This window comes from Hyperolius riggenbachi, chromosome 4 (assembly GCF_040937935.1).
Source record: "Hyperolius riggenbachi isolate aHypRig1 chromosome 4, aHypRig1.pri, whole genome shotgun sequence".
Lineage (NCBI taxonomy): Eukaryota > Metazoa > Chordata > Amphibia > Anura > Hyperoliidae > Hyperolius > Hyperolius riggenbachi.
This window is the reverse complement of record NC_090649.1, coordinates 241,266,205-241,291,781: the sequence shown is the minus strand read 5'-3', so window position 1 is coordinate 241,291,781 and position 25,577 is coordinate 241,266,205. Positions and strand designations below refer to the sequence as shown.

Sequence of the window (25,577 nt, the reverse complement as noted above, 5' to 3'; positions counted from 1 at the left end):
CTCACATATCCCTGTTGATCCAGAGGAAGGCGAAAAAACCCTTACAAGGCATGGTCCAATTAGCCCCTAAAGGGAAAAATTCCTTCCCGACTCCAGATGGCAATCAGATAAAATCCCTGGATCAACATCATTAGGCATTACCTAGTAATTGTAGCCATGGATGTCTTTCAACGCAAGGAAAGCATCTAAGCCCCCTTTAAATGCAGGTATAGAGTTTGCCATAACGACTTCCTGTGGCAATGCATTCCACATCTTAATCACTCTTACTGTAAAGAACCCTTTCCTAAATAAATGGCTAAAACATTTTTCCTCCATGCGCAGATCATGTCCTCTAGTCCTTTGAGAAGGCCTAGGGACAAAAAGCTCATCCGCCAAGGTATTATATTGCCCTCTGATGTATTTATACATGTTAATTAAATCCCCTCTAAGGCGTCTTTTCTCTAGACTAAATAAACCCAGTTTATCTAACCTTTCTCGATAAGTGAGACCTTCCATCCCACGCATCAATTTTGTTGCTCGTCTCTGCACCTGCTCTAAAACTGCAATATCTTTTTTGTAATGTGGTGCCCAGAACTGAATTCCATATTCCAGATGTGGCCTTACTAGAGAGTTAAACAGGGGCAATATTATGCTAGCATCTCGAGTTTTTATTTCCCTTTTAATGCATCCCAAAATTTTGTTAGCTTTAGCTGCAGCTGCTTGGCATTGAGTACGATTATTTAACTTGTTGTCAATGAGTACTCCTAAGTCCTTCTCCAAGTTTGATGTCCCCAACTGTATCCCATTTATTTTGTATGGTGCTAGACCATTAGTACGTCCAAAATGCATGACCTTACATTTGTCAACATTGAATTTCATCTGCCATGTATGTGCCCATATAGCCATCCTATCCAGATCCTGTTGCAATATGACACTATCTTCCTGAGAGTTAATGATTCTGCACAATTTTGTATCATCTGCAAAAATAGCAACATTGCTCACTACTGCATCTACTAGGTCATTAATAAATAAATTGAAGAGCACTGGACCCAGAACAGACCCCTGTGGGACCCCACTGCTAACAGTCTCCCATTTTGAGTATGATCCATTGACCACAACTCTTTGTTTTCTGTCCATTAGCCAGTTCCCTATCCATGAACACAGACTCTTCCCCAGTCCTTGCATCCTCAACTTTTGCACCAGACTTTTGTGGGGAACAGTGTCGAAGGCCTTTGCAAAGTCCAAGTATATCACATCTACAGCATTCCCAATATCCATATTAGCATTCACTACCTCATAAAAGCTGAGCATGTTAGTCAAACAGGACCTGTCTTTAGTAAACCCATGTTGATGCTGAGAAATAAGATTATTTTCTACTATGAAGTCATGTATAGTATCTCTTAGTAACCCCTCAAATAGTTTGCATACAACTGATGTTAAACTTACAGGTCTATAATTATCCTGGATCAGATTTTTTGCCCTTCTTAAATAATGGGAAAACGTGGGCTGTACGCCAATCCACTGGGACTCTGCCAGTTGCAAGAGAGTCACATGCCAAGTGACTTTTATTAGCTCTGGTTAAAAAAAAAATTGTGTAAATTTGCACATGAATGCAAATTTGAATGCAAAAAAGTGCATTCCAAAAACATTCTGTTTTCGCAATTATAAGTGGGAACCCTGCCTTAGGCTGGCAGCACACTTGTCTGTACAGAAAAGCAAGTGTTTAAAGAGAACCCGAGGTGGGTTTTAAGAATGCCATTAGGACACAGAGGCTGGTTCTGCATACAATGACCATTCTCTTTTACTCTACTGTCCCCCCCCCCTGCGCTCTGCTGTCCTCCATAAATAAAACCGCCGTACTAGCGATATGCAGCGTGTCGCTAGCAGGCTGTTTACCTCTGAGTGTCTCACCGCCGCTCCCCGCCTGCATCCCTTCCCTCCGGTCAGCCTTCATATGACTCCGTTACTGTGCGGTGACAGGGTCCCATGCACAGCGCTGATTCCGGTTAGAGACATATTTCTTGCTGGGCTGGAAGTATGTCACTGGGTTTCCTATCAGTTTGCGAATGCGCAACCATCATGCACAGTTACACAGTAGGCATAGATCATGCGGTAACAAGCTGAAACTTTTGCATCAGCATTGCGGCAATTTGGATGCTTTCAATGCAGCACTTTGCATTGCGCAAAGTGTGCAAATCTCCATAGACTTACATGGCCCTTGTGCCGAGAATGCGGCAGAAAAGAGTACTGAGGCGCAGCATACAGGTGTGCAAGGGGCTTTAAGGCATACAGGTTTCTGTGGTTTTCACTGCGTTTGTGTTTTTGAATTTGCTTACATTGCAATTTTCATGCATTTGCGTTTTGTGTTTTTAACAATCTTCCTTTTCAATGGAAAGAAAAAAAAGACGGTACTCAATCTATTTTTACACAAACACGTGCCTTTGCAGCTCTGTAGTAAAGAATCATATGTGAATCACATGTAATGCACATACAGTATGCAGTAGAAAAAAAAGTAAGTTTTTAACCACTTCCCGACTGCCGTATGTACAATTGGCGGCCGGGAAGTGCACCCCGCAAGGACCGCCGTATTGACAAATGGCGGCGGTCCTTGTAGGGGCATGGGCGGAGCGATCGCGTCATCCGTGACGCGATCCTCCGCCTCCGCCTGGCGCCGCTCACCCGCCGCAACATCCCGCCGACCATACGGAAGCGCCGGCGGGATGTTAACCCGACGATCGCCGCATACAAAGTGTATAATACACTTTGTAATGTTTACAAAGTGTATTATACAGGCTGCCTCCTGCCCTGGTGGTCCCAGTGTCCGAGGGACCACCAGGGCAGGCTGCAGCCACCCTAGTCTGCACCAAGCACACTGATTTTTTACCCCCCCCTGCCCCAGATCGCCCACAGCACCCATCAGACCCCCCCCCCCCCTGCCCACCCCCCAGACCCCTGTTTGCACCCAATCACCCCCCTAATCACCCATCAATCACTCCCTGTCACTATCTGTCAACGCTATTTTTTTTTTATCCCCCCCCCCCTGCCCACTGCTCCCTCCTGATCACCCCCCACCCCTCAGATTCTCCCTAGACCCCCCCCCCATGTACTGTATGCATCTATCCCCCCTGATCACCTGTCAATCACCTGTCAATCACCTGTCAATCGCCTGTCAATCACCCATCAATCACCCCCTGTCACTGCCACCCATCAATCAGCCCCTAACCTGCCCCTTGCGGGCAATCTGATCACCCCCCCCCCCCCCACACCAATAGATCGCCCGCAGATCCGACATCAGATCACCTCCCAAATCCATTGTTTACATCTATTCTCTCCTCTAAACACCCACTAATTACCCATCAATCACCCATCAATCACCCCCTATCACCACCTGTCACTTTTACCTATCAGATCAGACCCTAATCTGCCCCTTGCGGGCACCCAATCACCCGCCCACACGCTCAGATTGCCCTCTGACCCCCCCTTATCAATTCACCAGTGCATTAATTACATCTGTTCTTCCCTGTAATAACCCACTGATCACCTGTCAATCACCTGCCAATCACCTATCACCCATCAATCACCCCCTGTCACCCCCTGTCACTGCCACCCATCAATCAGCCCCTAACCTGCCCCTTGCGGGCAATCTGATCACCCACCCACACCATTAGATCGCCCGCAAACCCGCCGTCAGATTACCTCCCAAATGTATCATTTACATCTGTTATCTTCTCTAAACACCCACTAATTACCCATCAATCACCCATCAATCACCCCCTATCACCACCTGTCACTGTTACCTATCAGATCAGACCCTAATCTGCCCCTTGCGGGCACCCAATCACCCGCCCACACGCTCAGATTGCCCTCAGACCCCCCCCCCTTATCAATTCGCCAGTGCATTAATTACATCTGTCCTTCCCTGTAATAACCCACTGATCACCTGTCAATCACCTGCCAATCACCGATCACCCATCAATCACCCCCTGTCACTGCCACCCAACAATCAGCCCCTAACCTGCCCCTTGCGGGCAATCTGATCACCCACCCACACAAATAGATCGCCCGCAGATCCGAAATCAGATCACCACCCAAGCGCAGCGTTTACATCTATTCTCTCCTCTAAACACCCACTAATTACCCATCAATCACCCCCTATCACCACCTGTCACTGTTACCCATCAGATCAGACCCTAATCTGCCCCTTGCGGGCACCCAATCACCTGCCTACACGCTCAGATTGCCCTCAGACCCCCCCTTATCAATTCGCCAGTGCAATATTTACATCTGTCCTTCCCTGTAATAACCCACTGATCACCTGTCAATCACCTGCCAATCACCTATCACCCATCAATCACCCCCTGTCACTGCCACCCATCAATCACCCCCTGTCACTGCCACCCATCAATCACCCGCTGTCACTGCCACCCATCAATCAGCCCCTAACCTGCCCCTTGCGGGCAAACTGATCACCCACCCACACCAATAGATCGCCGCGGATCCGACATCAGATCACCACGCAAGCGCAGTGTTTCCATCTATTCTCTACCCTAAACACCCACTAATTACCCATCAATCACCCCCTGTCACTGCTACCTATCAGATTAGACCCCTATCTGCCCCTAGGGCACTCAATCACCCGCCCACACCCTCAGAATGCCCTCAGACCCCAGCCCTGATCACCTCGCCAGTGCATTGCTTGCATCTATTCCCCCCTCTAATCACACCTTGAGACACCCATCAATCACCTCCTGTCACCCCCTAGCACACCTACCCATCAGATCAGGCCCCAATTTGCCCCGTGTGGGCTCCTGATCACTCGGCCAAACCCTCAGATTCCCCTCAGACCCCCTTCCGATCAACTCCCCAGTGCATTGATTGCATCTATTTTCCCCTCTAACCACCCCCTGAGACACCCATCAATCACCTCCTGTCACCCCCCTAGCACTCCTATCCATCAGATCAGGCCCAATACAACCTGTCATCTAAAAGGCCACCCTGCTTATGACCGGTTCCACAAAAATCGCCCCCTCATAGACCACCTGTCATCAAAATTTGCAGATGCTTATACCCCTGAACAGTCATTTTGAGACATTTGGTTTCCAGACTACTCACGGTTTTGGGCCTGTAAAATGCCAGGGCGGTATAGGAACCCCACAAGTGACCCCATTTTAGAAAAAAAGACTCCCCAAGGTATTTTGTTAGGTGTATGACGAGTTCATAGAAGATTTTATTTTTTGTCAAAAGTTAGCGGAAATTAATTTTTATTGGTTTTTTTTCACAAAGTGTCATTTTTCACTAACTTGTGACAAAAAATAAAATCTTCTATGAACTCGCCATACACCTAACAGAATACCTTGGGGTGTCTTCTTTCTAAAATGGGGTCACTTGTGGGGTTCCTATACTGCCCTGGCATTTTAGGGCCCCTAAACCGCGAGGAGTAGTCTAGAAAACAAATGCTTCAAAATGATCTGTGAATAGGACGTTGGGCCCCTTAGCGCACTTAGGCTGCAAAAAAGTGTCACACATGTGGTACCGCCGTACTCAGGAAAAGTAGTATAATGTGTTTTGGGGTGTATTTTTACACATACCCATGCTGGGTGGGAGAAATTTCTATGTAAATGGACAATTGTGTGTAAAAAAATCAAACAATTGTCATTTACAGAGATATGTCTCCCACTTAGCATGGGTATGTGTAAAAATACACCCCAAAACGCATTATACTACTTCTCCTGAGTACAGCGGTACCACATGTGTGGCACTTTTTTACACCCTAAGTACGCTAAGGGGCCCAAAGTCCAATGAGTACCTTTAGGATTTCACAGGTCATTTTGCGACATTTGGTTTCAAGACTACTCCTCACGGTTTAGGGCCCCTAAAATGCCAGGGCAGTATAGGAACCCCACAAATGACCCCATTCTAGAAAGAAGACACCCAAAGGTATTCCGTACGGAGTATGGTGAGTTCATAGAAGATTTTATTTTTTGTCACAAGTTAGCGGAAAATGACACTTTGTGAAAAAAAACTATTAAAATCAATGTCCGCTAACTTGTGACAAAAAAATAAAAACTTCTATGAACTCACCATACTCCTAACGGAATACCTTGGGGTGTCTTCTTTCTAAAATAGGGTCATTAGTGGGGTTCCTATACTGCCCTGGCATTTTAGGGGCCCTAAACCGCGAGGAGTAGTCTTGAAACAAAAATGACCTGTGAAATCCTAAAGTTACTCATTGGTGTAACGATCGGTGGGCGCAGAGAGTATCTGATTACCGGTGATCTGCAGTATCACCGGAAATACAGATATATACCAGATTATAAGTGAACTGCAGTCTCACCGATAATCCAAAATACAAACTAACCTCTGATCACCTGAGTAGAGTGTAGTGTTTGGTGTAACTGTAACACTAAGAGGACAAGGCCTTAATGCAGTAAGGAGTACTGTACAGATTCCTTCCGCAGACCTGAGCTCTCCAAGACGGGAGGAGTCAGACTGACAGTAGGAAGGGATATCTGAAAGTGACCCTCAGGAGGAAGGATCGCTAACAGAGCGAGGAACCGCCTCTAACGGTAAGGTCGGTTCTCGAGGTCGGACAAGCCAGGTCGTACACACACGGACAGATAAAGTACAGGATCAGGAGGCAAAGGCAGAGTCAAAGTACAGGCAGGGTTCAGCAACGGGGTATCAGAAATATCGGGGTACAAAATCAGGAGGCAGAAGCAGAGTCAAGGAACGAGCCGGGGTTCGGCAACAGAGTATCAGAAATATCGAGGTGCAAGATCAGAGTTCAGGAGGATAGTCAAGGCAGGCAAAAGTCATAACAGATAATCACAATCAAACTAGTACTTTAGCTATCAACAGAATCTAGCTTAGTGTAGGATTACAGCTCCAGCTGGTCCCGGCACACTAACGGATCTAACTACGGATCTGGGTGCTCCCACATATGTGAACGCAACGCCAGACAAGGAGCAAGTGAACAACCAGCAGTATATATACTCTAGGACCTCTCCAGGACCTCCCTAATTGCAGGTCCAATGGGAGCAGTGGAATTTGTCAGCTGACCCAGCTGGTCAGCCGACACCCTTCTAACTGCTATTTAAACTCTGCCTCTGTGCTCGCGCGCGTGTAAGTCTGAATCTTGGTGGACTATCAGTCCCAGACACACCAGTACTGTTTTGCAATGTATCTAATGCGGGGGTCGCCTCTGATGTATATTCCGCCGTTACCAATGCGGATTCCGCCGCACTGCCCATGCGGCATGCGGCGGTTTTTCCGCGTTGTGACGCCATGCTGGACGCGGAAACAGCCGCCTCACCTCGAGAGATGGTGGCTTTTCTGCGTTTCCTCACAGTACCCCCCTCCCGAGGAGTGGACTCCGGGCAACTCCCACCAGGTTTCTCAGGATGTACAGCATGAAATTCCTTCACTAACTCGTCCGCATGCATGCGGTTCCTAGGTACCCATTGCCTCTCCTCAATCCCGTACCCCTTCCAATGTACGAGGTACTGTACCGAGTTCTGTACAGTACGTGAATCTATGATCTTCTCCACTTCGTACTCGGGTTGGGCATCCACCAACACGGGAGGAGGAGGAGTGGGACCCACCTGGACTGCTGGTTTAAGAAGGGACACGTGGAAGGACCTCACCCCCCGCATGCTGGTGGGAAGGTCAATGGAATAAGTAACATTATTAATCTTCTTGGTCACGGAAAATGGGCCCACAAACCTGGGACCCAGTTTGGCAGATGGCTGCTTCAGGGTCAAGTGACGTGTGGACACCCAGACTAGATCCCCTGGCCGAAACTTCCATTCCACGGACCGTCTCTTATCTGCTTGACCCTTCTGACTCTGGAACGCCTTCTGTAAATTCCCCTTAACAATTCCCCAATTGTCCCTGAGTGATCTCTGCCAATCTTCCAGTGCTGGAAATGGAGACGAGACAACTGGAAAAGGGGAAAATTTGGGTGACCTCCCTGTTACAATCTGAAATGGGGAAAACCCAGACGAGGAATTCTTTAAATTATTTTGAGCGAATTCCGCGAAGGGCAAAAATTTCACCCAGTCACTCTGCGCCTCAGCAACGTAGCATCTCAGGAATTGCTCCAGGGATTGGTTAATGCGTTCTGTCTGCCCATTGGTCTGTGGGTGGTAGCCTGACGAGAAAGACAATTTCATGCCCATTTGGTGGCAAAATGCCCTCCAGAATCCAGACACAAACTGGACTCCCCTATCAGACACGATGTCTTCCGGAATGCCATGCAGCCGGAAGATGTGAATGATAAACAATTCAGCCAGTTCTTGAGCCGAGGGGAGTCCTTTCAGGGGCACAAAATGGGCCATTTTGCTAAACCGATCGACTACCACCCAAATGACCGACATGCCTTCAGACCTGGGCAATTCCCCCACAAAATCCATGGACAAGTGGGTCCAAGGCTCACTCGGGGTGGGCAAAGGCTGCAACCTTCCTACAGGTGCCAGCCGGGAGGGCTTACTCTGGGCGCACACCGCACACTCCCTAACATACTCCTTGCAATCTGTTGCCAAGGAAGGCCACCAAGCACACCTGGCAATCAGATCCTGCGTTCTGGCAGCTCCAGGATGACCAGCATTCTTATGGGCGTGAAAGAGTTGCAGAACCTGTAACCGGAATGGTAGTGGTATGAACAAGACCCCTTCGGGTTTCCCTTCAGGAACCTCCTGCTGAAAGGGACCCAAGATCTCTGTCCACTCTTACCAAGACTCCGTGGCGGCTAACACCAGTTTCTGCGGAATGATGGATTCAGGTGTGGGGGGCTGTGCTGTCTCAGGTTCGAAACACCTGGAGAGGGCATCTGCCTTGATGTTTTTGCTACCTGGAGTGTATGTGATTATAAACCTGAATCTCGTAAAAAACAAGGACCACCGGGCCTGACGGGGACTAAGCCTCTTAGCCCCCTCGATGTACTCCAAGTTCTTGTGGTCGGTGTAAACAGTGATCGTGTGCTCTGCCCCCTCCAACCAGTGGCGCCACTCCTCAAATGCCAATTTAATGGCCAGGAGCTCTCTGTTGCCTATATCGTAGTTTCTCTCCGCCGGAGAGAACCTACGGGAAAAGTACGCACAGGGGTGTAGTCTTCCCTGTAACCCTGATCGCTGAGACAGCACAGCCCCTACCCCGACCTCCGAGGCATCGACCTCAACAATGAACGGATAAGCGGTGTCGACATGTCTCAGGATTGGTGCGGAACAAAACAATTTTTTCAGACTAGAAAATGCATTCTGAGCCTCCGGAGACCAGTGGGTAGTATCTGCCCCCTTTTTTGTGAGACTGGTAAGGGGTGCAATGATCGTGGAGTACCCTTTTATAAACCTCCTATAATAATTTGCAAAACCCAGGAATCTCTGGAGGGCTTTCAGGCCCACAGGTTGCGGCCATTCTAGGACAGCTGTGACTTTAGCAGGGTCCATTGACAGACCTGAGGTAGAAATCACATACCCCAGAAACGTGACGGATGTCACCTCAAAAATACACTTTTCTAACTTGGCGTAGAGTCTATTCTGTCTTAATTTGTTTAGGACAAATTTCACATGGACCCTGTGTTCGGGGAGGTTATTGGAATAAATTAATATATCATCGAGGTATACCAGTACGAATTTACCCAATACCTCCCGGAATACCTCATTGATTAGTTCCTGGAAGACGGCGGGCGAATTGCACAACCCGAAGGGCATCACTAAGTATTCGTAATGCCCGTCGGGTGTGTTAAAGGCCGTCTTCCATTCATCGCCCCTTCTAATGCGGATTAGGTTGTATGCCCCCCTCAGATCTAACTTAGAAAAGATCTTTGCAGTAGTGACCTGCGTGAATAAGTCGTCTATCAATGGTAACGGATAGCGATTCTTCACCGTGATTTTATTGAGACCTCGGTAGTCGATACAAGGTCGAAGACCCCCGTCTTTTTTCTTAACGAAAAAGAAACCGGCCCCAGCAGGTGACCGAGAGGGACGAATAAACCCCTTGGCCAGGTTGTCACGAATGTAATCCTGCATGGCCAACTTCTCGGGACCGGACAAGTTATACAGGTGACCCCTAGGGGGCATACAACCAGCACGGAGATCAATGGGGCAATCGAACGGGCGATGAGGAGGTAATTGATCAGCAGACTTGGGACAAAAGACATCAGAAAAATCGGAATACACCTCGGGAACACCCTCCACGTACACCTTGGTCTGACCCAATGTCACCTTTCCTAGACACTGTTGGTGACAACGATCAGACCATCTGGTTACCTCACCCGTGGCCCAGTCGATTTGTGGAGAGTGGGCCTGTAACCAAGGCATGCCTAAGATAATAGTGGAGGTTGACATGTTCAAAACGAAAAACTGTAGCTGTTCCCCATGCAATACCCCTATCGTAACCCTCACCTGCGGAGTCTGAGACAGGGGACGATCCCGTTGCAGCGGGGAATCGTCTACTGCCGTGACCTGAATGGGGGGACTTACTGGAGTGAGAGGAATACCCAACTCCCGAGCAAATTCAAGGTTCATAAAATTGGCCGCTGAGCCAGAGTCAATAAAAGCTTCAGTGTCCACAGACTTATCATCCCACGTAATAGTACAGGGGAGAAGTAACTTCTTCTCTTTTTGGGGTGAGAATGAAGTGCCTAGGGTGTCACCCCCCACTACTCCTAGGCAGACCCGTTTCCCGACTTGTTAGGGCAGTTTCGCACCCTGTGCCCTGCTTCTGCACAATACAGGCACAGTTGTTCTGTTATTCTCCGCCTACGTTCCACCTGGGTCAATCTTGATCGACCAATTTGCATGGGTTCGGGTGGTGGTGAGGCTGGAGAGGGTGACACCGGTGGAGATGCCGTTACTGCGGGTGTACCAGAAGGTGCCACATACGAAGTCACCCTGACCCGGTGACTGCCCCTAGTCTGCCTCTGATGGCGTAGTCGACGATCGACTCTGATGGCCGATGATATGGCCTCATCGACTGTTGCGGGCTCGGGTAAGGTTAGCATCAAATCAGAGACCTCCTCCGACAACCCAGATAGAAAATAATCCATCAGAGCAAAATTGTCGAATCTGGCGGTAACAGACCACCTACGAAATTCTGCTGCGTAATCCTCGACCGACCCTCTGCCTTGCCGCAAAAGTTTGAGCTTCCGCTCTGAAGTTGCCGCAAGGTCAGGGTCGTCGTATATTACGGCCATAGCCTTAAAAAATTCCTCGACTGAGGTCAGAGCTAAATTAGTGGGGGACAGGTTGTATGCCCAGGACTGGGAATCACCAGTTAACAGTGTTTTAATGAAAATGACCCGTTGGGTCTCAGTCCCCGAGGATCGGGGTCTTAACTCGAAGTATGACAACACTCTACTCTTGAAATTCCGGAAGTCAGACTTGTGGCCGGAAAATTTATCAGGTACAGGCATACGTATGTCATCACTAGAAGGGGATCGCACTGAATCAACTGACGTCTGGAGGGTTTGCACAGAGCCTGAAAGGGCATCAATCAAAGCTTTGTGCTGGCCCAGTGCTTGATGGAGGTTATCCACCGAAGTGGCAAGCATACCCAGACGACCAGTGTTTGCGTCCATTTTGTTTTTTGGTCTGGCGTTCTGTAACGATCGGTGGGCGCAGAGAGTATCTGATTACCGGTGATCTGCAGTATCACCGGAAATACAGATATATACCAGATTATAAGTGAACTGCAGTCTCACCGATAATCCGATATACAAACTAACCTCTGATCACCTGAGTAGAGTGTAGTGTTTGGTGTAACTGTAACACTAAGAGGACAAGGCCTCAATGCAGTAAGGAGTACTGTACAGATTCCTTCCGCAGACCTGAGCTCTCCAAGACGGGAGGAGTCAGACTGACAGTAGGAAGGGATATCTGAAAGTGACCCTCAGGAGGAAGGATCGCTAACAGAGCGAGGAACCGCCTCTAACGGTAAGGTCAGTTCTCGAGGTCGGACAAGCCAGGTCGTACACACACGGACAGATAAAGTACAGGATCAGGAGGCAAAGGCAGAGTCAAAGTACAGGCAGGGTTCAGCAACGGGGTATCAGAAATATCGGGGTACAAAATCAGGAGGCAGAAGCAGAGTCAAGGAACGAGCCGGGGTTCGGCAACAGAGTATCAGAAATATCGAGGTGCAAGATCAGAGTTCAGGAGGATAGTCAAGGCAGGCAAAAGTCATAACAGATAATCACAATCAAACTAGTACTTTAGCTATCAACAGAATCTAGCTTAGTGTAGGATTACAGCTCCAGCTGGTCCCGGCACACTAACGGATCTAACTACGGATCTGGGTGCTCCCACATATGTGAACGCAACGCCAGACAAGGAGCAAGTGAACAACCAGCAGTATATATACTCTAGGACCTCTCCAGGACCTCCCTAATTGCAGGTCCAATGGGAGCAGTGGAATTTGTCAGCTGACCCAGCTGGTCAGCCGACACCCTTCTAACTGCTATTTAAACTCTGCCTCTGTGCTCGCGCGCGTGTAAGTCTGAATCTTGGTGGACTATCAGTCCCAGCCACACCAGTACTGTTTTGCAATGTATCTAATGCGGGGGTCGCCTCTGATGTATATTCCGCCGTTACCAATGCGGATTCCGCCGCACTGCCCATGCGGCATGCGGCGTTTTTTCCGCGTTGTGACGCCATGCTGGACGCGGAAACAGCCGCCTCACCTCGAGAGATGGCGGCTTTTCCGCGTTTCCTCACAATTGGACTTTGGGCCCCTTAGTGCAGTTAGGGTGCAAAAAAGTGCCACACATGTGGTTTCGCCGTACTCGGGAGAAGTAGTATAATGTGTTTTGGGGTGTATTTTTACACATACCCATGCTGGGTGGGAGAAATACCTCTGTAAATGACAATCTTTTGATTTTTTTACACACAATTGTCCATTTACAGAGGTATTTCTCCCACCCAGCATGGGTATGTGTAAAAATACACCCCAAAACACATTGTACTACTTCTCCCGAGTATAGCGATACCACATGTGTGGCACTTTTTTGCACCTTAACTGCGCTAAAGGGCCCAAAGTCCAATGAGTACCTTTAGGATTTCACAGGTCATTTTGAGAAATTTCGTTTCAAGACTACTCCTCACGGTTTAGGGCCCCTAAAATGCCAGGGCAGTATAGGAATCCCACAAATGACCCCATTTTAGAAAGAAGACACCCCAAGGTATTCCGTTAGTAGTATGGCGAGTTCATAGAAGATTTTATTTTTTGTCACAAGTTAGCGGAAATTGATTTTAATTGTGTTTTTTCACAAAGTGTCATTTTCCGCTAACTTTTGACAAAAAATAAAATCTTCTATGAACTCACCATACTCCTAACGGAATACCTTGGGGTGTCTTCTTTCTAAAATGGGGTCATTTGTGGGGTTCCTATACTGCCCTGGCATTTTAGGGGCCCTAAACCGTGAGGAGTAGTCTTGAAACGAAATTTCTCAAAATGACCTGTGAAATCCTAAAGGTACTCATTGGACTTTGGGCCCTTTAGCGCAGTTAGGGTGCAAAAAAGTGCCACACATGTGGTATCGCCGTACTCAGGAGAAGTAGTATAATGTGTTTTGTGGTGTATTTTTACACATACCCATGCTGAGTGGGAGAAAGATCTCTGTAAATGGACAATTGTGTGTTATAAAAATTAACAAATTGTCATTTACAGAGATATTTCTCCCACCCAGCATGGGTATGTGTAAAAATACACCCCAAAACACATTATACTACTTCTCCTGAGTACGGCAATACCACATGTGTGGCACTTTTTTGCAGCCTAACTGCGCTAAGGGGTCCAAAGTCCAATGAGCACCTTTAGGCTTTACAGGGGTGCTTACAATTTAGCACCCATCAAAATGTCAGGACAGTAAACACACCCCACAAATGACCCCATTTTGGAAAGTAGACCCTTCAAGGTATTCAGAGAGGGGCATGGTGAGTCCGTGGCAGATTTCATTTTTTTTTGTCGCAAGTTAGAAGAAATGGAAACTTTTTTTTTTTCTTCTCACAAAGTGTCATTTTCCACTTACTTGTGACAAAAAATAATATCTTCTATGAACTCACTATGCCTCTCAGTGAATACTTTGGGATGTCTTCTTTCCGAAATGGGGTCATTTGGGGGGTATTTATACTATCCTGGAATTCTAGCCCCTCATGAAACATGACAGGGGGTCAGAAAAGTCTGAGATGCTTGAAAATGGGAAAATTCATTTTTTGCACCATACTTTGTAAACGCTATAACTTTTACCCAAACCAATAAATATACACTGAATGGGGTTTTTTTTTATCAAAAACATGTTTGTCCACATTTTTCGCGCTGCATGTATACAGAAATTTTACTTTATTTGAAAAATGTCAGCACAGAAAGTTAAAAAAATCATTTTTTTGCCAAAATTCATGTCTTTTTTGATGAATATAATAAAAAGTAAAAATCGCAGGAGCAATCAAATAGCACCAAAAGAAAGCTTTATTAGTGACAAGAAAAGGAGCCAAAATTCATTTAGGTGGTAGGTTGTATGAGCGAGCAATAAACCGTGAAAGCTGCAGTGGTCTGAATGGAAAAAAAGTGGCCGGTCCTTAAGGGGTAGTAAGCCCTAGGTCCTCAAGTGGTTAAAATGCATATATCGCATTGCAAATTGCACACCGATGTGATTTTTGTGCTGCCTATAGACGTGCATTGTATTCACAAAAGATGAACAGAATCCAGCACTCCAAGCAATCCAATACTTTATCAAAGCACGGCAGAGATTACATACAGAGCACAGAAGCTGCCTGCATCATTATGCTATAGACTTACATTATATGGGATTTTGTATGCACTTTCTGCTATGCAACAAATGACATGCAATTCTAATAAGTATGCTCCCTGCCTTTGCTACCACAGTGTGTGCTCTGCCTCTATTCTCTCTATACTAGCAATCTGATTTAATGTCTGCATACAGTAGCTTTAACTTGGTTCCATTATGCTATGGATTTCTCTAACTATTAAATACAGCTCATTCTTGATGTAGTATAGACACTGAGCAGTAGCACATGATTTATTACATCGTCACATGTCTACAGCCTGAATTAGAATCCATGTATAATGGACTGTATAGATTGTATAGTAGATGTGTAGCTGTGTGTATTTTGTTATTGACAGATCTTGTCCATTTTAGATACATTAAAGGTAAATCCTGGTTTAAAGGTGGAAGTGAGCGCTCACCTTCTGATTCTGGTCCTGAATATAAACAGCTTATTATTATAGCCTCATCAATTGGTATCCTAGCCCTTGTAACTACTCTGCTCAAACTTGCTGGGAAAATGTATGGATACAACCACAAGACACCACTGGAGTAAGGCGACTATTTGTTTATTCAAATGAAATAAATGGGAAGGCGGCTTATGCCACACAATACTCACCAAGTGTAACATATTTTGTTATAGAGTAAATAAGAAGGGCTGCAGTCTGCACAGTTCTGGAAAAGTAAACCCTGCTTTTTACCAGGATGAAAGTCCCAACAACCCTACTTGTCCTACAAGTACCTCCATCAGTGTGTCAAGGAATACTGATCAGAGCTGCCTGAACACTTCTAAACACACGCAGCACGGTGTGCGGAGGTAAAGAGGATAGAAGAAAGGCCCTCTCTGCAGTTTTCTTCTTCTATATTCTAATAATATATGATTGCATGAAGTAGCTTAGCCATCATTGCTGCTATTTTCCCTCTCCATTCAATGGCCCTAACATAATGGCAATTTGCTTATAATGCATCCCACATGCGTGCTACCAGAAAGGTTGCCTCACAGGAACCCCGCCGCTTTCTCTACTAGGCTTTTGATGACCTATTTCTGTTTCTGAACTGCCTGCTCCATTTGGAATTGTTATCAAGGATATTTTGTTTCCATTTATCTTCTTTTTTTTTCAGATTGCCAATCCCTATAGAGCTGGAGAGTCAGGCGAGAGGACAATAGTCATCTTCTAGCAAGCTTTGCAGGAAAAAGAAAAAGGTTTGCATTAACATTCTTTTTCAGAATTATTGCTGATTATATCGGTTTTAGTCCAAATCTCAAGGATTCAAATGGAGGACATAAATAATATTAATGTTAAATTGCAAGTGTTGTTCTGTTTAAGTCATGTGCTCTCCCCAGAAAAAATAAAGTGAGCCAAACGTTTCAGTACGCAGTTCACCGCAGGTGTATCCAAAACCTTTCTATGCACAAACACAACTACTGACACTTCACAGCTTCATGCTTGCCTCACGGTGAGCCACAGATGGGAGCAGGATTTTGTGGCCATGAACAGATAATACCTCAGTACTGCATGGTCATGCAGGGGCAAAGCGTGTTTTTCTTTTCGTACATAAGCTCCTGATAGCAAAAGATACAAATGTTTGGTACTTTGTGTTTGGTGACAGTGGATTTGGCTCAGGTACAGAATACTGGCATAATGCTTGTAGATCCACGAATGTCTGTTGTAATTGGCAATTCTCCCTTCAATCACCGACATCTAACTAGTCCCCTTAGCAAAGATGTTCCTTCTAGGGGCTGGGACCCAGTAGAGCATTTTTGGCAGAGTTTGGGGATCGCTTTCAATCACTAGCGGTTTTTCCAAAATGCTTTGCCAATGTAAGTGGATGGAGCTGATCCCACTGGAGTGATTGCAATCAGGGAGATCGCAATTGCAGGACATGCAGCATTTTGGAAGTGTTTCAATTCTAATGTATTCTATAGGAGCAGGGAAATTGTTTCCAAAAACTGCTTACAAAGTGCTACTACAAATCGCTAGTGATTGCAATAACGCTTTGTAGTGGGTCCAAGCCCTAATGCCTAGCTGTAACTTCTGTCTACAATAACATCTTTCCATTAACTAACCCTAACCTTTTCCTTCTACTGCCAGGCCCTTAACATCCAACCATCATTTTTTAACCCTAATTAATAAATGTAACCTTCTACCACATTACCTAACACTATCTAAAAACAATGCCTAACTCTTATCAGTACACAGCTTTTGTCATTTTCACCCACAATGCTGAATCCAGCCACCAGGGGCCAATATTTTGACAGTTGGCACCATATAATCACCCGGTGCCAGTGCCCATATTAACTCCTTGTAGGAAAACCCCTTTTGGCACTGACACTGGCTATGTTACAGCTGAGCACCGGCAGTCAAACCATATGCAGTGCAACAGTCTGTATGGAATAAACCCCATTATTTGCAGGCTGTGAAGGCTCTGCTTGTTTCCACCCCCTTTGCAGGTGAAGCACGAGGCAAAGTGAAAGGTCAGCTCTGCCTATACCGACTAATGATAACTCCATCAGATGGACTACCTCTGGTTCCAGGATCACTTTTATAAAACTGGACTGTAATGCTGGTAATACACAATGAGGTTTTTGACAGATTTACTTTCCAGATTGTTTTTCCAATCTATTTCCATTCACTTCGATGAGAAAATCAATCAGAGAAAGGATCAAAATCAGATCGGATCTGTCAGAAATTATCTATCAAGCCATCTATCTGTCATAAAAACTCATGTGCCAAAAACACATGATTAGTGGCGAATATTCCCAGCATTCGCCACTAATCACAAAAACTTCCACGTGGACACTGATTACCAGTCTACCAGATGGTGTATCGAGTACATAGAGTGGAGTTTTAAAGGAAACTTGACATTTTCATTATCAACGTTAATCAACACAATGTCAAATTTACCCATTTAATCAATTACTTTAGATTATTTTATGTTCTTCTGAGAACATTTTAAAATCAGTTGCATTAAGATCTGTGTGCAGCCAGCATTAATGCTTATCTTAAAATTAATGAAAGATTCTCTTACCTCACTCAACCAGAGATTAGCTAATTTAGTGTCTAATGATTGCGGATGAGCAATTTTACATAGTCATTTTACTTGAAAAGCAAAATTCCATAATTTTCCTTTTCAAGTGAAATGACTATGTAAAATTACTATTTCTGTATAAAACAGGAAATTGCACTATCTTCCTGTTCAGCTGTATCCCAAGAAATTGGTCTTTTTTAAAATAATGTTTACAATAATTTAAAATCGCTTTTTATGTTGTAATTTATATGAAAAGAGTTGAGAACAACTATCACAGAATAAGAAAATAAATAAGAAAAAATGATTGAGAGAAACCAAGATACAGAGCCGAATACAACCAAACTCATGGAGAAGCATGTGATCAGTTTGGTCAGGTGATATATAAGTCTCTGATTTGCTAGTCATGATCATTTGCTAAAGCAGGATAAGTTCTCCTAGACATAACCATCACTACACATATTGACGAACTTCCTGTTTTAATCACAATTCTAATTTCTACACAGAATTACTATTCAAATGTATTACATTTTACCATAAAAAAAAATCAAGCTCGGCTTAAAGTGAACCTTAAGCCAGAAAAAAAAATGAGTTTTACTCACCTGGGGCCTCTACCAGCCCCCTGCAGCAGTCCTGTGCCCTCGCAGCCACTCACTAATCCTCTGGTCCCCCGCTGCCATCTAGTTTCGTTTTTGCCGACAGGCCCGTCAGGACTGGCCATGCGTAGCTTTTTCCGCATTCTCGACTGTAATTAGCGCTATTGCGGGCCGCAACGCGTACAAAAATTTTTGTATGCGTTTTAGCGCTAATTACAGTCGGGAATGCGGAAAAAGCTACGCGTGGCCAGTCCTGACGGGCCTGTCGGCAAAAACGAAACTAGATGGCAGCGGGGGACCAGAGGATTAGTGAGTGGCTGCAAGGGCACAGGACTGCTGCAGAGGGCTGGTAGAAGCCCCAGGTGAGTAAAACATTTTTTTTTCTGGTTTAAGTGTCTCTTTAAGGCATTCCTGAAGCCAGAGGGATATACTGTAGAGGCTGCTTACATTTATTTCCTTTAAAAGATGCTAGTTGCCTAGCAGTCCTGCTGATTTTTGTAGTATCAGTAGTGTCTGAATCACACACCTGAAACAAGCATATGGCTAATCCAGTCAGACTTCAGTCAAAAACATGCTTGTTCAGGGTCTAGGGTTAAAGGTATTACAGGCAGAGTATCAACTGAACAGCCAGTCAATTTGCATTGTTTAAAATTCAATAATTTATGACAGCCTCCATATGCTTCTCACTTCAAGGTTTTTTTTTTAATGAATAAATAAAATGTGAGGAGTATGGAGACGGCCATCTTTTAGTCTCTATACAAATGCTGTCTGGGTAGCCTGCTGACCTTGGCTTCCTTCAATAGTTTGAGGGTGCACTCACACTATGCATGTTGCGATGTGCTACAACATAAGTTATCATTGTACAGCAATGCACTGCAACACTGGTCCTACAATGAAGCCATTCACATCATTGCTTTGGCTCCACAATACAATGGGTACAATGGTAAAAATGCAAGCCGAGCTGTATACTACCGGACAATGTGCATGCACATTACAAATGACTGGAAACAAGGTACCCTACATTGCGACACATGCATTTCCAGGATACACTCATTTTGTAATTGATTCAATGTGAAATTAGATCTGAGTATCATACCTGGAGCAAGCATGCCACCAGTATGTCTGGCCTGCATTCTCATTCTGAGGGATGATTCACAGTACAAGAGCTTTTTAACCACTTTACGACCACAGTGGTAAACCCCCCTAAAGACCAGGCTCCTGTTTTAATAATTGGCCACTGCAGCTTTAAGGCCAAGCTGCAGGGCCGCACAACACAGCACACGAGTGATTCCCCCCCCCCCCCCCCCCCCCCTTTCTCCCTACCAACAGAGCTCTCTGTTGGTGGGGTATGATCGCCCCCTTGTGTTTATTTTTTTTTTAAATAAATATTTGTTCATTTATTTTTACTTTTTTTTAACTAATTTTGTCTTTGGCTTTTTTAAGAAATCCCCTCCCTCCCCCCAGCCGGACAATCAGGTAATCGGCTGTCATAGGCTTCTGCCTATGAGAGTCGATCGCTCTCTTGTCCCCCAGGGGGACAGCCGTGTCACACGGCTGTCCCCAGTGCAGCGCTGCTGCTGATCACAGCGCTGCACTGTGTAAATAGACGGCGATCACGCCGTCTAACAGTCGAGGGGGCGAAGCTCCACCCCCCGAGGAGATGCGTGCGTACTCTGCGCGTGATCTCCTTCAGTAGCCAGCTCCAGGACCTGACGCCAATTGGCGTTAGGCGGTCCTGGGGCTGCCGCTGCGTTCACGCCCATTGGCGTGACGCGGTCGTTAGGTAGTTGAGCACTAGAGATTTGAATAGCACTTGCTAATGCAATGCTATGGGGGATTTTTACAAAATCACATCTCTCCAGTGAGAATACACACATTGCATTAAATAAGCAAGAGCTTTTTAAATCACAAAGTGCTTAAAAAGGCTCAAGAAGTGTGAACGAGCCCTGAGTCAGTAATCGAGAAAGAAAGTAAAAAAAAGGCAAAAAATAATAAGTTTAGCAGCCAAGTATGTACCAATTTATGAAGGGCATTAGCAATGGTACTTCCATTTCCTTCCTAGTCCAGGCATCCCATAGGCTTTGATCTTTGGTTCTTAAAGGATCAGAGCCTCCCAGTCCAAATAAGATTTAGTATTTGACAAATGCTGGATGCAGGGGGTCAGGGATTTTTGTTCGTGAACACCCATCAATTACTTTGCAAACACCAGCACTTATTCTGCACTGGATATAGTAGTGTAGACACTGGGGGTTCACGTAGGTCAGAGCTGTCAAATAGATATCGATTGTATAAACTGCCATTTTCCAGGAATAGAGACGTAGAAGAAAGAAGCAGCACACCATTGGCTGCAGATAATGCTTGTATTGTGTTTCTGTTCCACAATACAAGCATTATCTGCAGGATGACTAGGTTTCAAGGACAAATGTAGCAAGATGACTATGCAGGCTGCCATTTTTATTTCCTTTTAAACAATACTAGTTGCTTGACTGCCCTGCTCATCTATTTGGCTGCATATAGTTTCTGAATCACACCAGAAACTAGCATGCAGCTAATCTTGTCAGATCAGACAATGATGCCAGAAACACCTGATCTGATACATGCTTGTTCAGTGTGACCCTCACTGATAAGAAATTCCAACTATAAAACACTTTCCTAGCAGAAAATGGCTTCTGAGAGCAAGAAAGAGGTAAAAAAGGGGAATTTCTTATCAGTGAGGGTCACACTGTAGTCACTTCCTGTCTGAGTCAGGACTAAGTCAGCCACTTACATACCTGATATTTAACTCTTTCAGGCAGAGAAAGAAAAAAAGGAACACAGCATAGTTATCTGTGTGCTAGGCACTGTACATACACATGTCTATCTCATTATGTCACATTTCAGTTGTGGTATCCTTTAAAATTGATGACTTCTGATCATGATATACCATATTTGGAGATGGATTTCTGGAGAGAGATTAAAGATCACTTTAATGAAGAACTCCATACAGTGCACACAACATATACTAATATACAACATATACTAATACAATATATGAATATTAACCACTTGCCGACCGCGCACTCATAACGCGCGTCGGCAAAGTGGCAGCTGCAGGACCAGCGACGCAGTACTGCGTCGCCAGCTGCAGGCTGATTAATCAGGAAGCAGCCGCTCGCGCGAGCGGCTGCTTCCTGTCAATTCACGGCGGGGGGCTCCGTGAATAGCCTGCGGGCCGCCGATGGCGGCTCGCAGGCTAAATGTAAACACAAGCGGAAATAATCCGCTTTGTTTACATTGTACGGCGCTGCTGCGCAGCAGCGCCGTAAGTCAGATCGGCGATCCCCGGCCAATCAGCGGCCGGGGATCGCCGCCATGTGACAGGGGACAGCCTGTCACTGGCTGCACAGGACGGATAGCGTCCTGTGCAGCCCCGATCTCCGGGGGGGGAGCAGGTAGGAGAGGGAGGGGGGAATTTCGCCGCGGAGGGGGGCTTTGAGGTGCCCCCCGCCAGCCACACGCAGGCAAGAGAGATCGGACCCCCCCCAGCACATCACCCCTCTAGTGGGGGAAAAAGGGGGGCAATCTGATCTCTCTGCCTGCTACCTGATCTGTGCTGGGGGCTGCAGAGCCCACCCAGCACAGATCACTAAACACAGCGCTGGTCCTTAAGGGGGGGTAAAGGGTGGGTCATCAAGTGGTTAATCCTTTGCACTCCAAAAATGTGCAGGACATTAACATTTGTATAAGCGACTAATGTTGTTAAAACAGAGGGACTTCGCTACAGTCCCACACCATGCACAGAAAGCAGACATTTTATACATCAACTGGGAGCATATATTGGCCACTTTTCAATTTACTTTTCTCCTGCGGTTTCTCACAGGAGATAATTTTTCCCCTTACCAGCACATGGCAGACATTGAAGCCCAACAATTTCCAAAGTAAAGAAGACTTTTTGAGAAACAGAGATATCAAATATTACCCTTTCCCCATAAAGCAGTGTTGTGCTGGCTAGAATTATTTTCTAAGCATTTTTTTTACTAAATAAATAGACCAGCTCAGGTTTTATATTAATTTGGAAAGTCACTATAACAGCTTTCATATATTTCAATAGCACTAGGCTATATAAATCAACTCAATTTTTATGAACATACATTGCCATACTCTATTCTATCATGCAAGAGGAAATTAGATTATACAAAGGGAAACAATGGAAGAACATTTAAAAATTGCACTAGTTAAGGCACATCGAACTATGATTTACAGTTTCCTTTGCAATGTCACATAAAAATAATGAAAAGATCAAAAAATATGCTGTGTGCATAATTTTAGCAATCAAGTTAAAAATGTGATACTGATGACATAGTGGCAGCATTATACTTACCTGAAATATTGTCATTTCTGATGTAAGGCCTAGTGCACACCAGAGCGGTTCTGCTGCGGTTTGCGATCCGCTTGCGGGTGCGGATCCGCTAGGGTAATGTATTTCAATGGGCTGGTGCACACCAGAGCGGGAGGCGTTTTGCAGAAACGCATACTCCCGGGCTGCTGCAGATTTTGGATTGCGGATGCGTTTCTGCCTCAATGTTAAGTATAGGAAAAACGCAAACCGCTCTGAAAAACAGCACTTCAGAGTGGTTTGCCAGGCGGTTTTTGTTACAGTAGCTGTTCAGTAACAGCTTTACTGTAACAATACATGAAATCTACTACACCAAAAACGATTCACAAAACCGCAAAATGCTAGCTGAAATGCTACAGAAAAAGAAGAAAAAGCGTTTCAAAATCTGCTAGCATTTTGCGGATCTGCTAGCGGTTTTTGGTGTGCACCAGGCCTAACAGCACATAATCATTTGTCAGAAAGGTTGTCTTGGTTGTAAAATACTGTCCATCAATGGCAATTTGTTCACATTCCTCTAGTATGCATCATTGGACAACATATATTCTAATGTAGGTTACGGGAATCAATTTACAGATTTAATTAAGGATAGAGGAAAAAAAAAAAAGAAATCAATCTGCATTTTGAGAATAAATATTGTTCCTGTTAGCAGGGAAGGTGAGCACATCCCGCATATGTCACATTTTCCTACCCGTCACTGAATAAAATTACCAGTAAACAGTTTTAGAAATAATAAGTGCTTTTCTTAGCATAATTATGTAACTCAAGGGGAACTAGAGAACAGTGTATATTATTCTTAGAGCTTCACATTAATGAGACAATTACAAGAAATGATGAAATTTTGAGATGACCTTTGTTTGTTGCAATTATTTATCAGTTTTGTGCTTTGACCTCCTACATATCCTCATGCCATCACCTGCAATAACTATATGTACCCTATATATTTATTTGCCACCAGCATATAGGCCGAGTTATTCAGCATTATTAATGAAGCTGGAATGGTTATGAAATCGGCTCTTGGCAAGCAAGCGTTATAGAGCCCTTTGTTAATGAGATCACAGATCCTTTGCATTTAGCTGCAGTAGTAGGGTCAGGTTATATAAAGGAGAAAACCAAAACAGAAATGCAACCCGAGGTTATTAGTGGTGATGACTGAAAAATTCTTCTAACAAGACTATTAGCTTCATGCAGGATACGGCCCTTGGGGGTAGCAAATCACTAAATAATTAAGACAGCTGCTGGTTAAATTGATCAGCTACTACAAGATTTAATTTGCTAAGCCCAACTTCTGACCCCTAGATGGCTCTACTTATTAGATTTTTTTTTCAATTGCAAATATGTACCAGTGGGAGAAAGACAATGTGAAACCTCCCACTTTCAAGATTTTTAATAAGTCAATGAATCAGAGTGTAAAATAGGCTTATGTTTTTAGTATATTTATTAAAGTTTTTTGATAGAATGGGCAAGGAATATACCCTCTAAAGCCTTTGTATTACTTTCTGAGTTTATTTGTGAGATTCTCCTCACCATCTTCACAAATTGAAAAGGAGGTTAAAATATCTCCAGTAGAGTCAAAACAGTAGTAAAATGCATTTTCATTTTTATTGATAAAAGAGAAGGTTAACCACTTCACCCCAAAGAGCGATTTTTACCTTTCAGTGCTCATCCCATTCATTTGCCAATAGCTTAAAGGACTTACGAGCCCAAATCCGTAAAAAAAGGTCTGTACCTGTATGACGTTTGAAGGCACGGAGGACGCCATCCGCGCCCTCCGTGCAGCTCCGCCGGGTCCCCGCTGCTTGTCCTCCCCCCGGCCGGACCCCGACCCCACAGCCCGGGTCGGGCTCTCCTGCCTCCTCAAATATGGCCGCCGGAGGAGGCCGCGGCTGCGCAGTCCGCACCGATGCGAGTGCAGCTGCGCAGCTCTAGGGCCTGCCTCCCCGATCCACGCTACGTAGCAGCGGGGACCCGGCGGAGCTGCACGGAGGGCGCGGATGGCATCCTCCGTGCCTTTAACCGTCATACAGGTACAGACCTTTTTTTACGGATTTGGGCTCATAAGTCCTTTAATCACTACTAATCAGAAGGAAATTATCTATATCTTGTTTTTTTTCACCACCAATTAGGCTTTTTGGGGTTGATATTTGTTTTCAGTAATTACTTTATTTTCTATGCATTTTAACCTTGAGGACCTTAGTGTTAAACCCCCCTAATCACCAGGCCATTTTATGTAAAATGGGCCACTGCAGCTTTAAGGCCAAGCTGCAGGGCCACACAACACAGCACACTAGTGATCCCCCCCCCCTTTTCTCCCCACCAACAGAGCTCTCTGTTGGTGGGGTCTGATCGCCCTCCCAGATGTATGTTTGTTTGTTTATTTTTGTGTTTGTTTTTTTTTAAAAAAAGGTGTTTTTTTATCATTATTGTAAACCCCACTCCCTCCCCCCGCCAGCTGATCACTTCTGTGCCTCAGGAGGGGACAGCCGTGTGACACGACTGCAGATCGCAGCGCTGTACAATGGGATTAGACGGCGTTTTCGCCGTCTTAGTCTCCCGAGCGGCAATCGCCGCTTGGAGACTGAACTAAGCAGGAGATGCGCGCGCAGCCTGCGCGCGACCTCCTGCAAAACAGAGCCCCAGGACTTTATGCCGATCGGCATTAGACAGGTCCTGGAGCTGCCGCCGCGGCCACGCCCATCGGCGTGACACGGCCGGCTAGAGGTTAAAGGGAAAAACAAGGAAAAAATTTAAAAATACAGTATTTCTCCAATTTCATCCCCTATAGTTTTAATATAAACACTGCTACTGTGCATAAAACCCACACATT

General features: G+C 45.4%; 1 protein-coding gene across 2 annotated transcripts in view; it reads left to right on the top strand.

Annotated features, from left to right (window-relative positions):
- The window catches only part of IMPG1 (interphotoreceptor matrix proteoglycan 1), a 538,528-nt gene that overhangs the window by 500,198 nt on the left and 12,753 nt on the right, over positions 1–25,577 (top strand). The window contains exons 16-18 of one of the 2 annotated variants that reach the window (XM_068281513.1): positions 15,131–15,307; positions 15,399–15,572; positions 15,878–15,959. In XM_068281513.1, the coding sequence (XP_068137614.1) occupies positions 15,131–15,307; positions 15,399–15,572; positions 15,878–15,923 (397 nt within the window). In that variant the 3' untranslated portion in view covers positions 15,924–15,959. The remainder of the gene's footprint in view (positions 1–15,130; positions 15,308–15,398; positions 15,573–15,877; positions 15,960–25,577) is intronic. The other variant, XM_068281514.1, reaches the window with a different exon arrangement.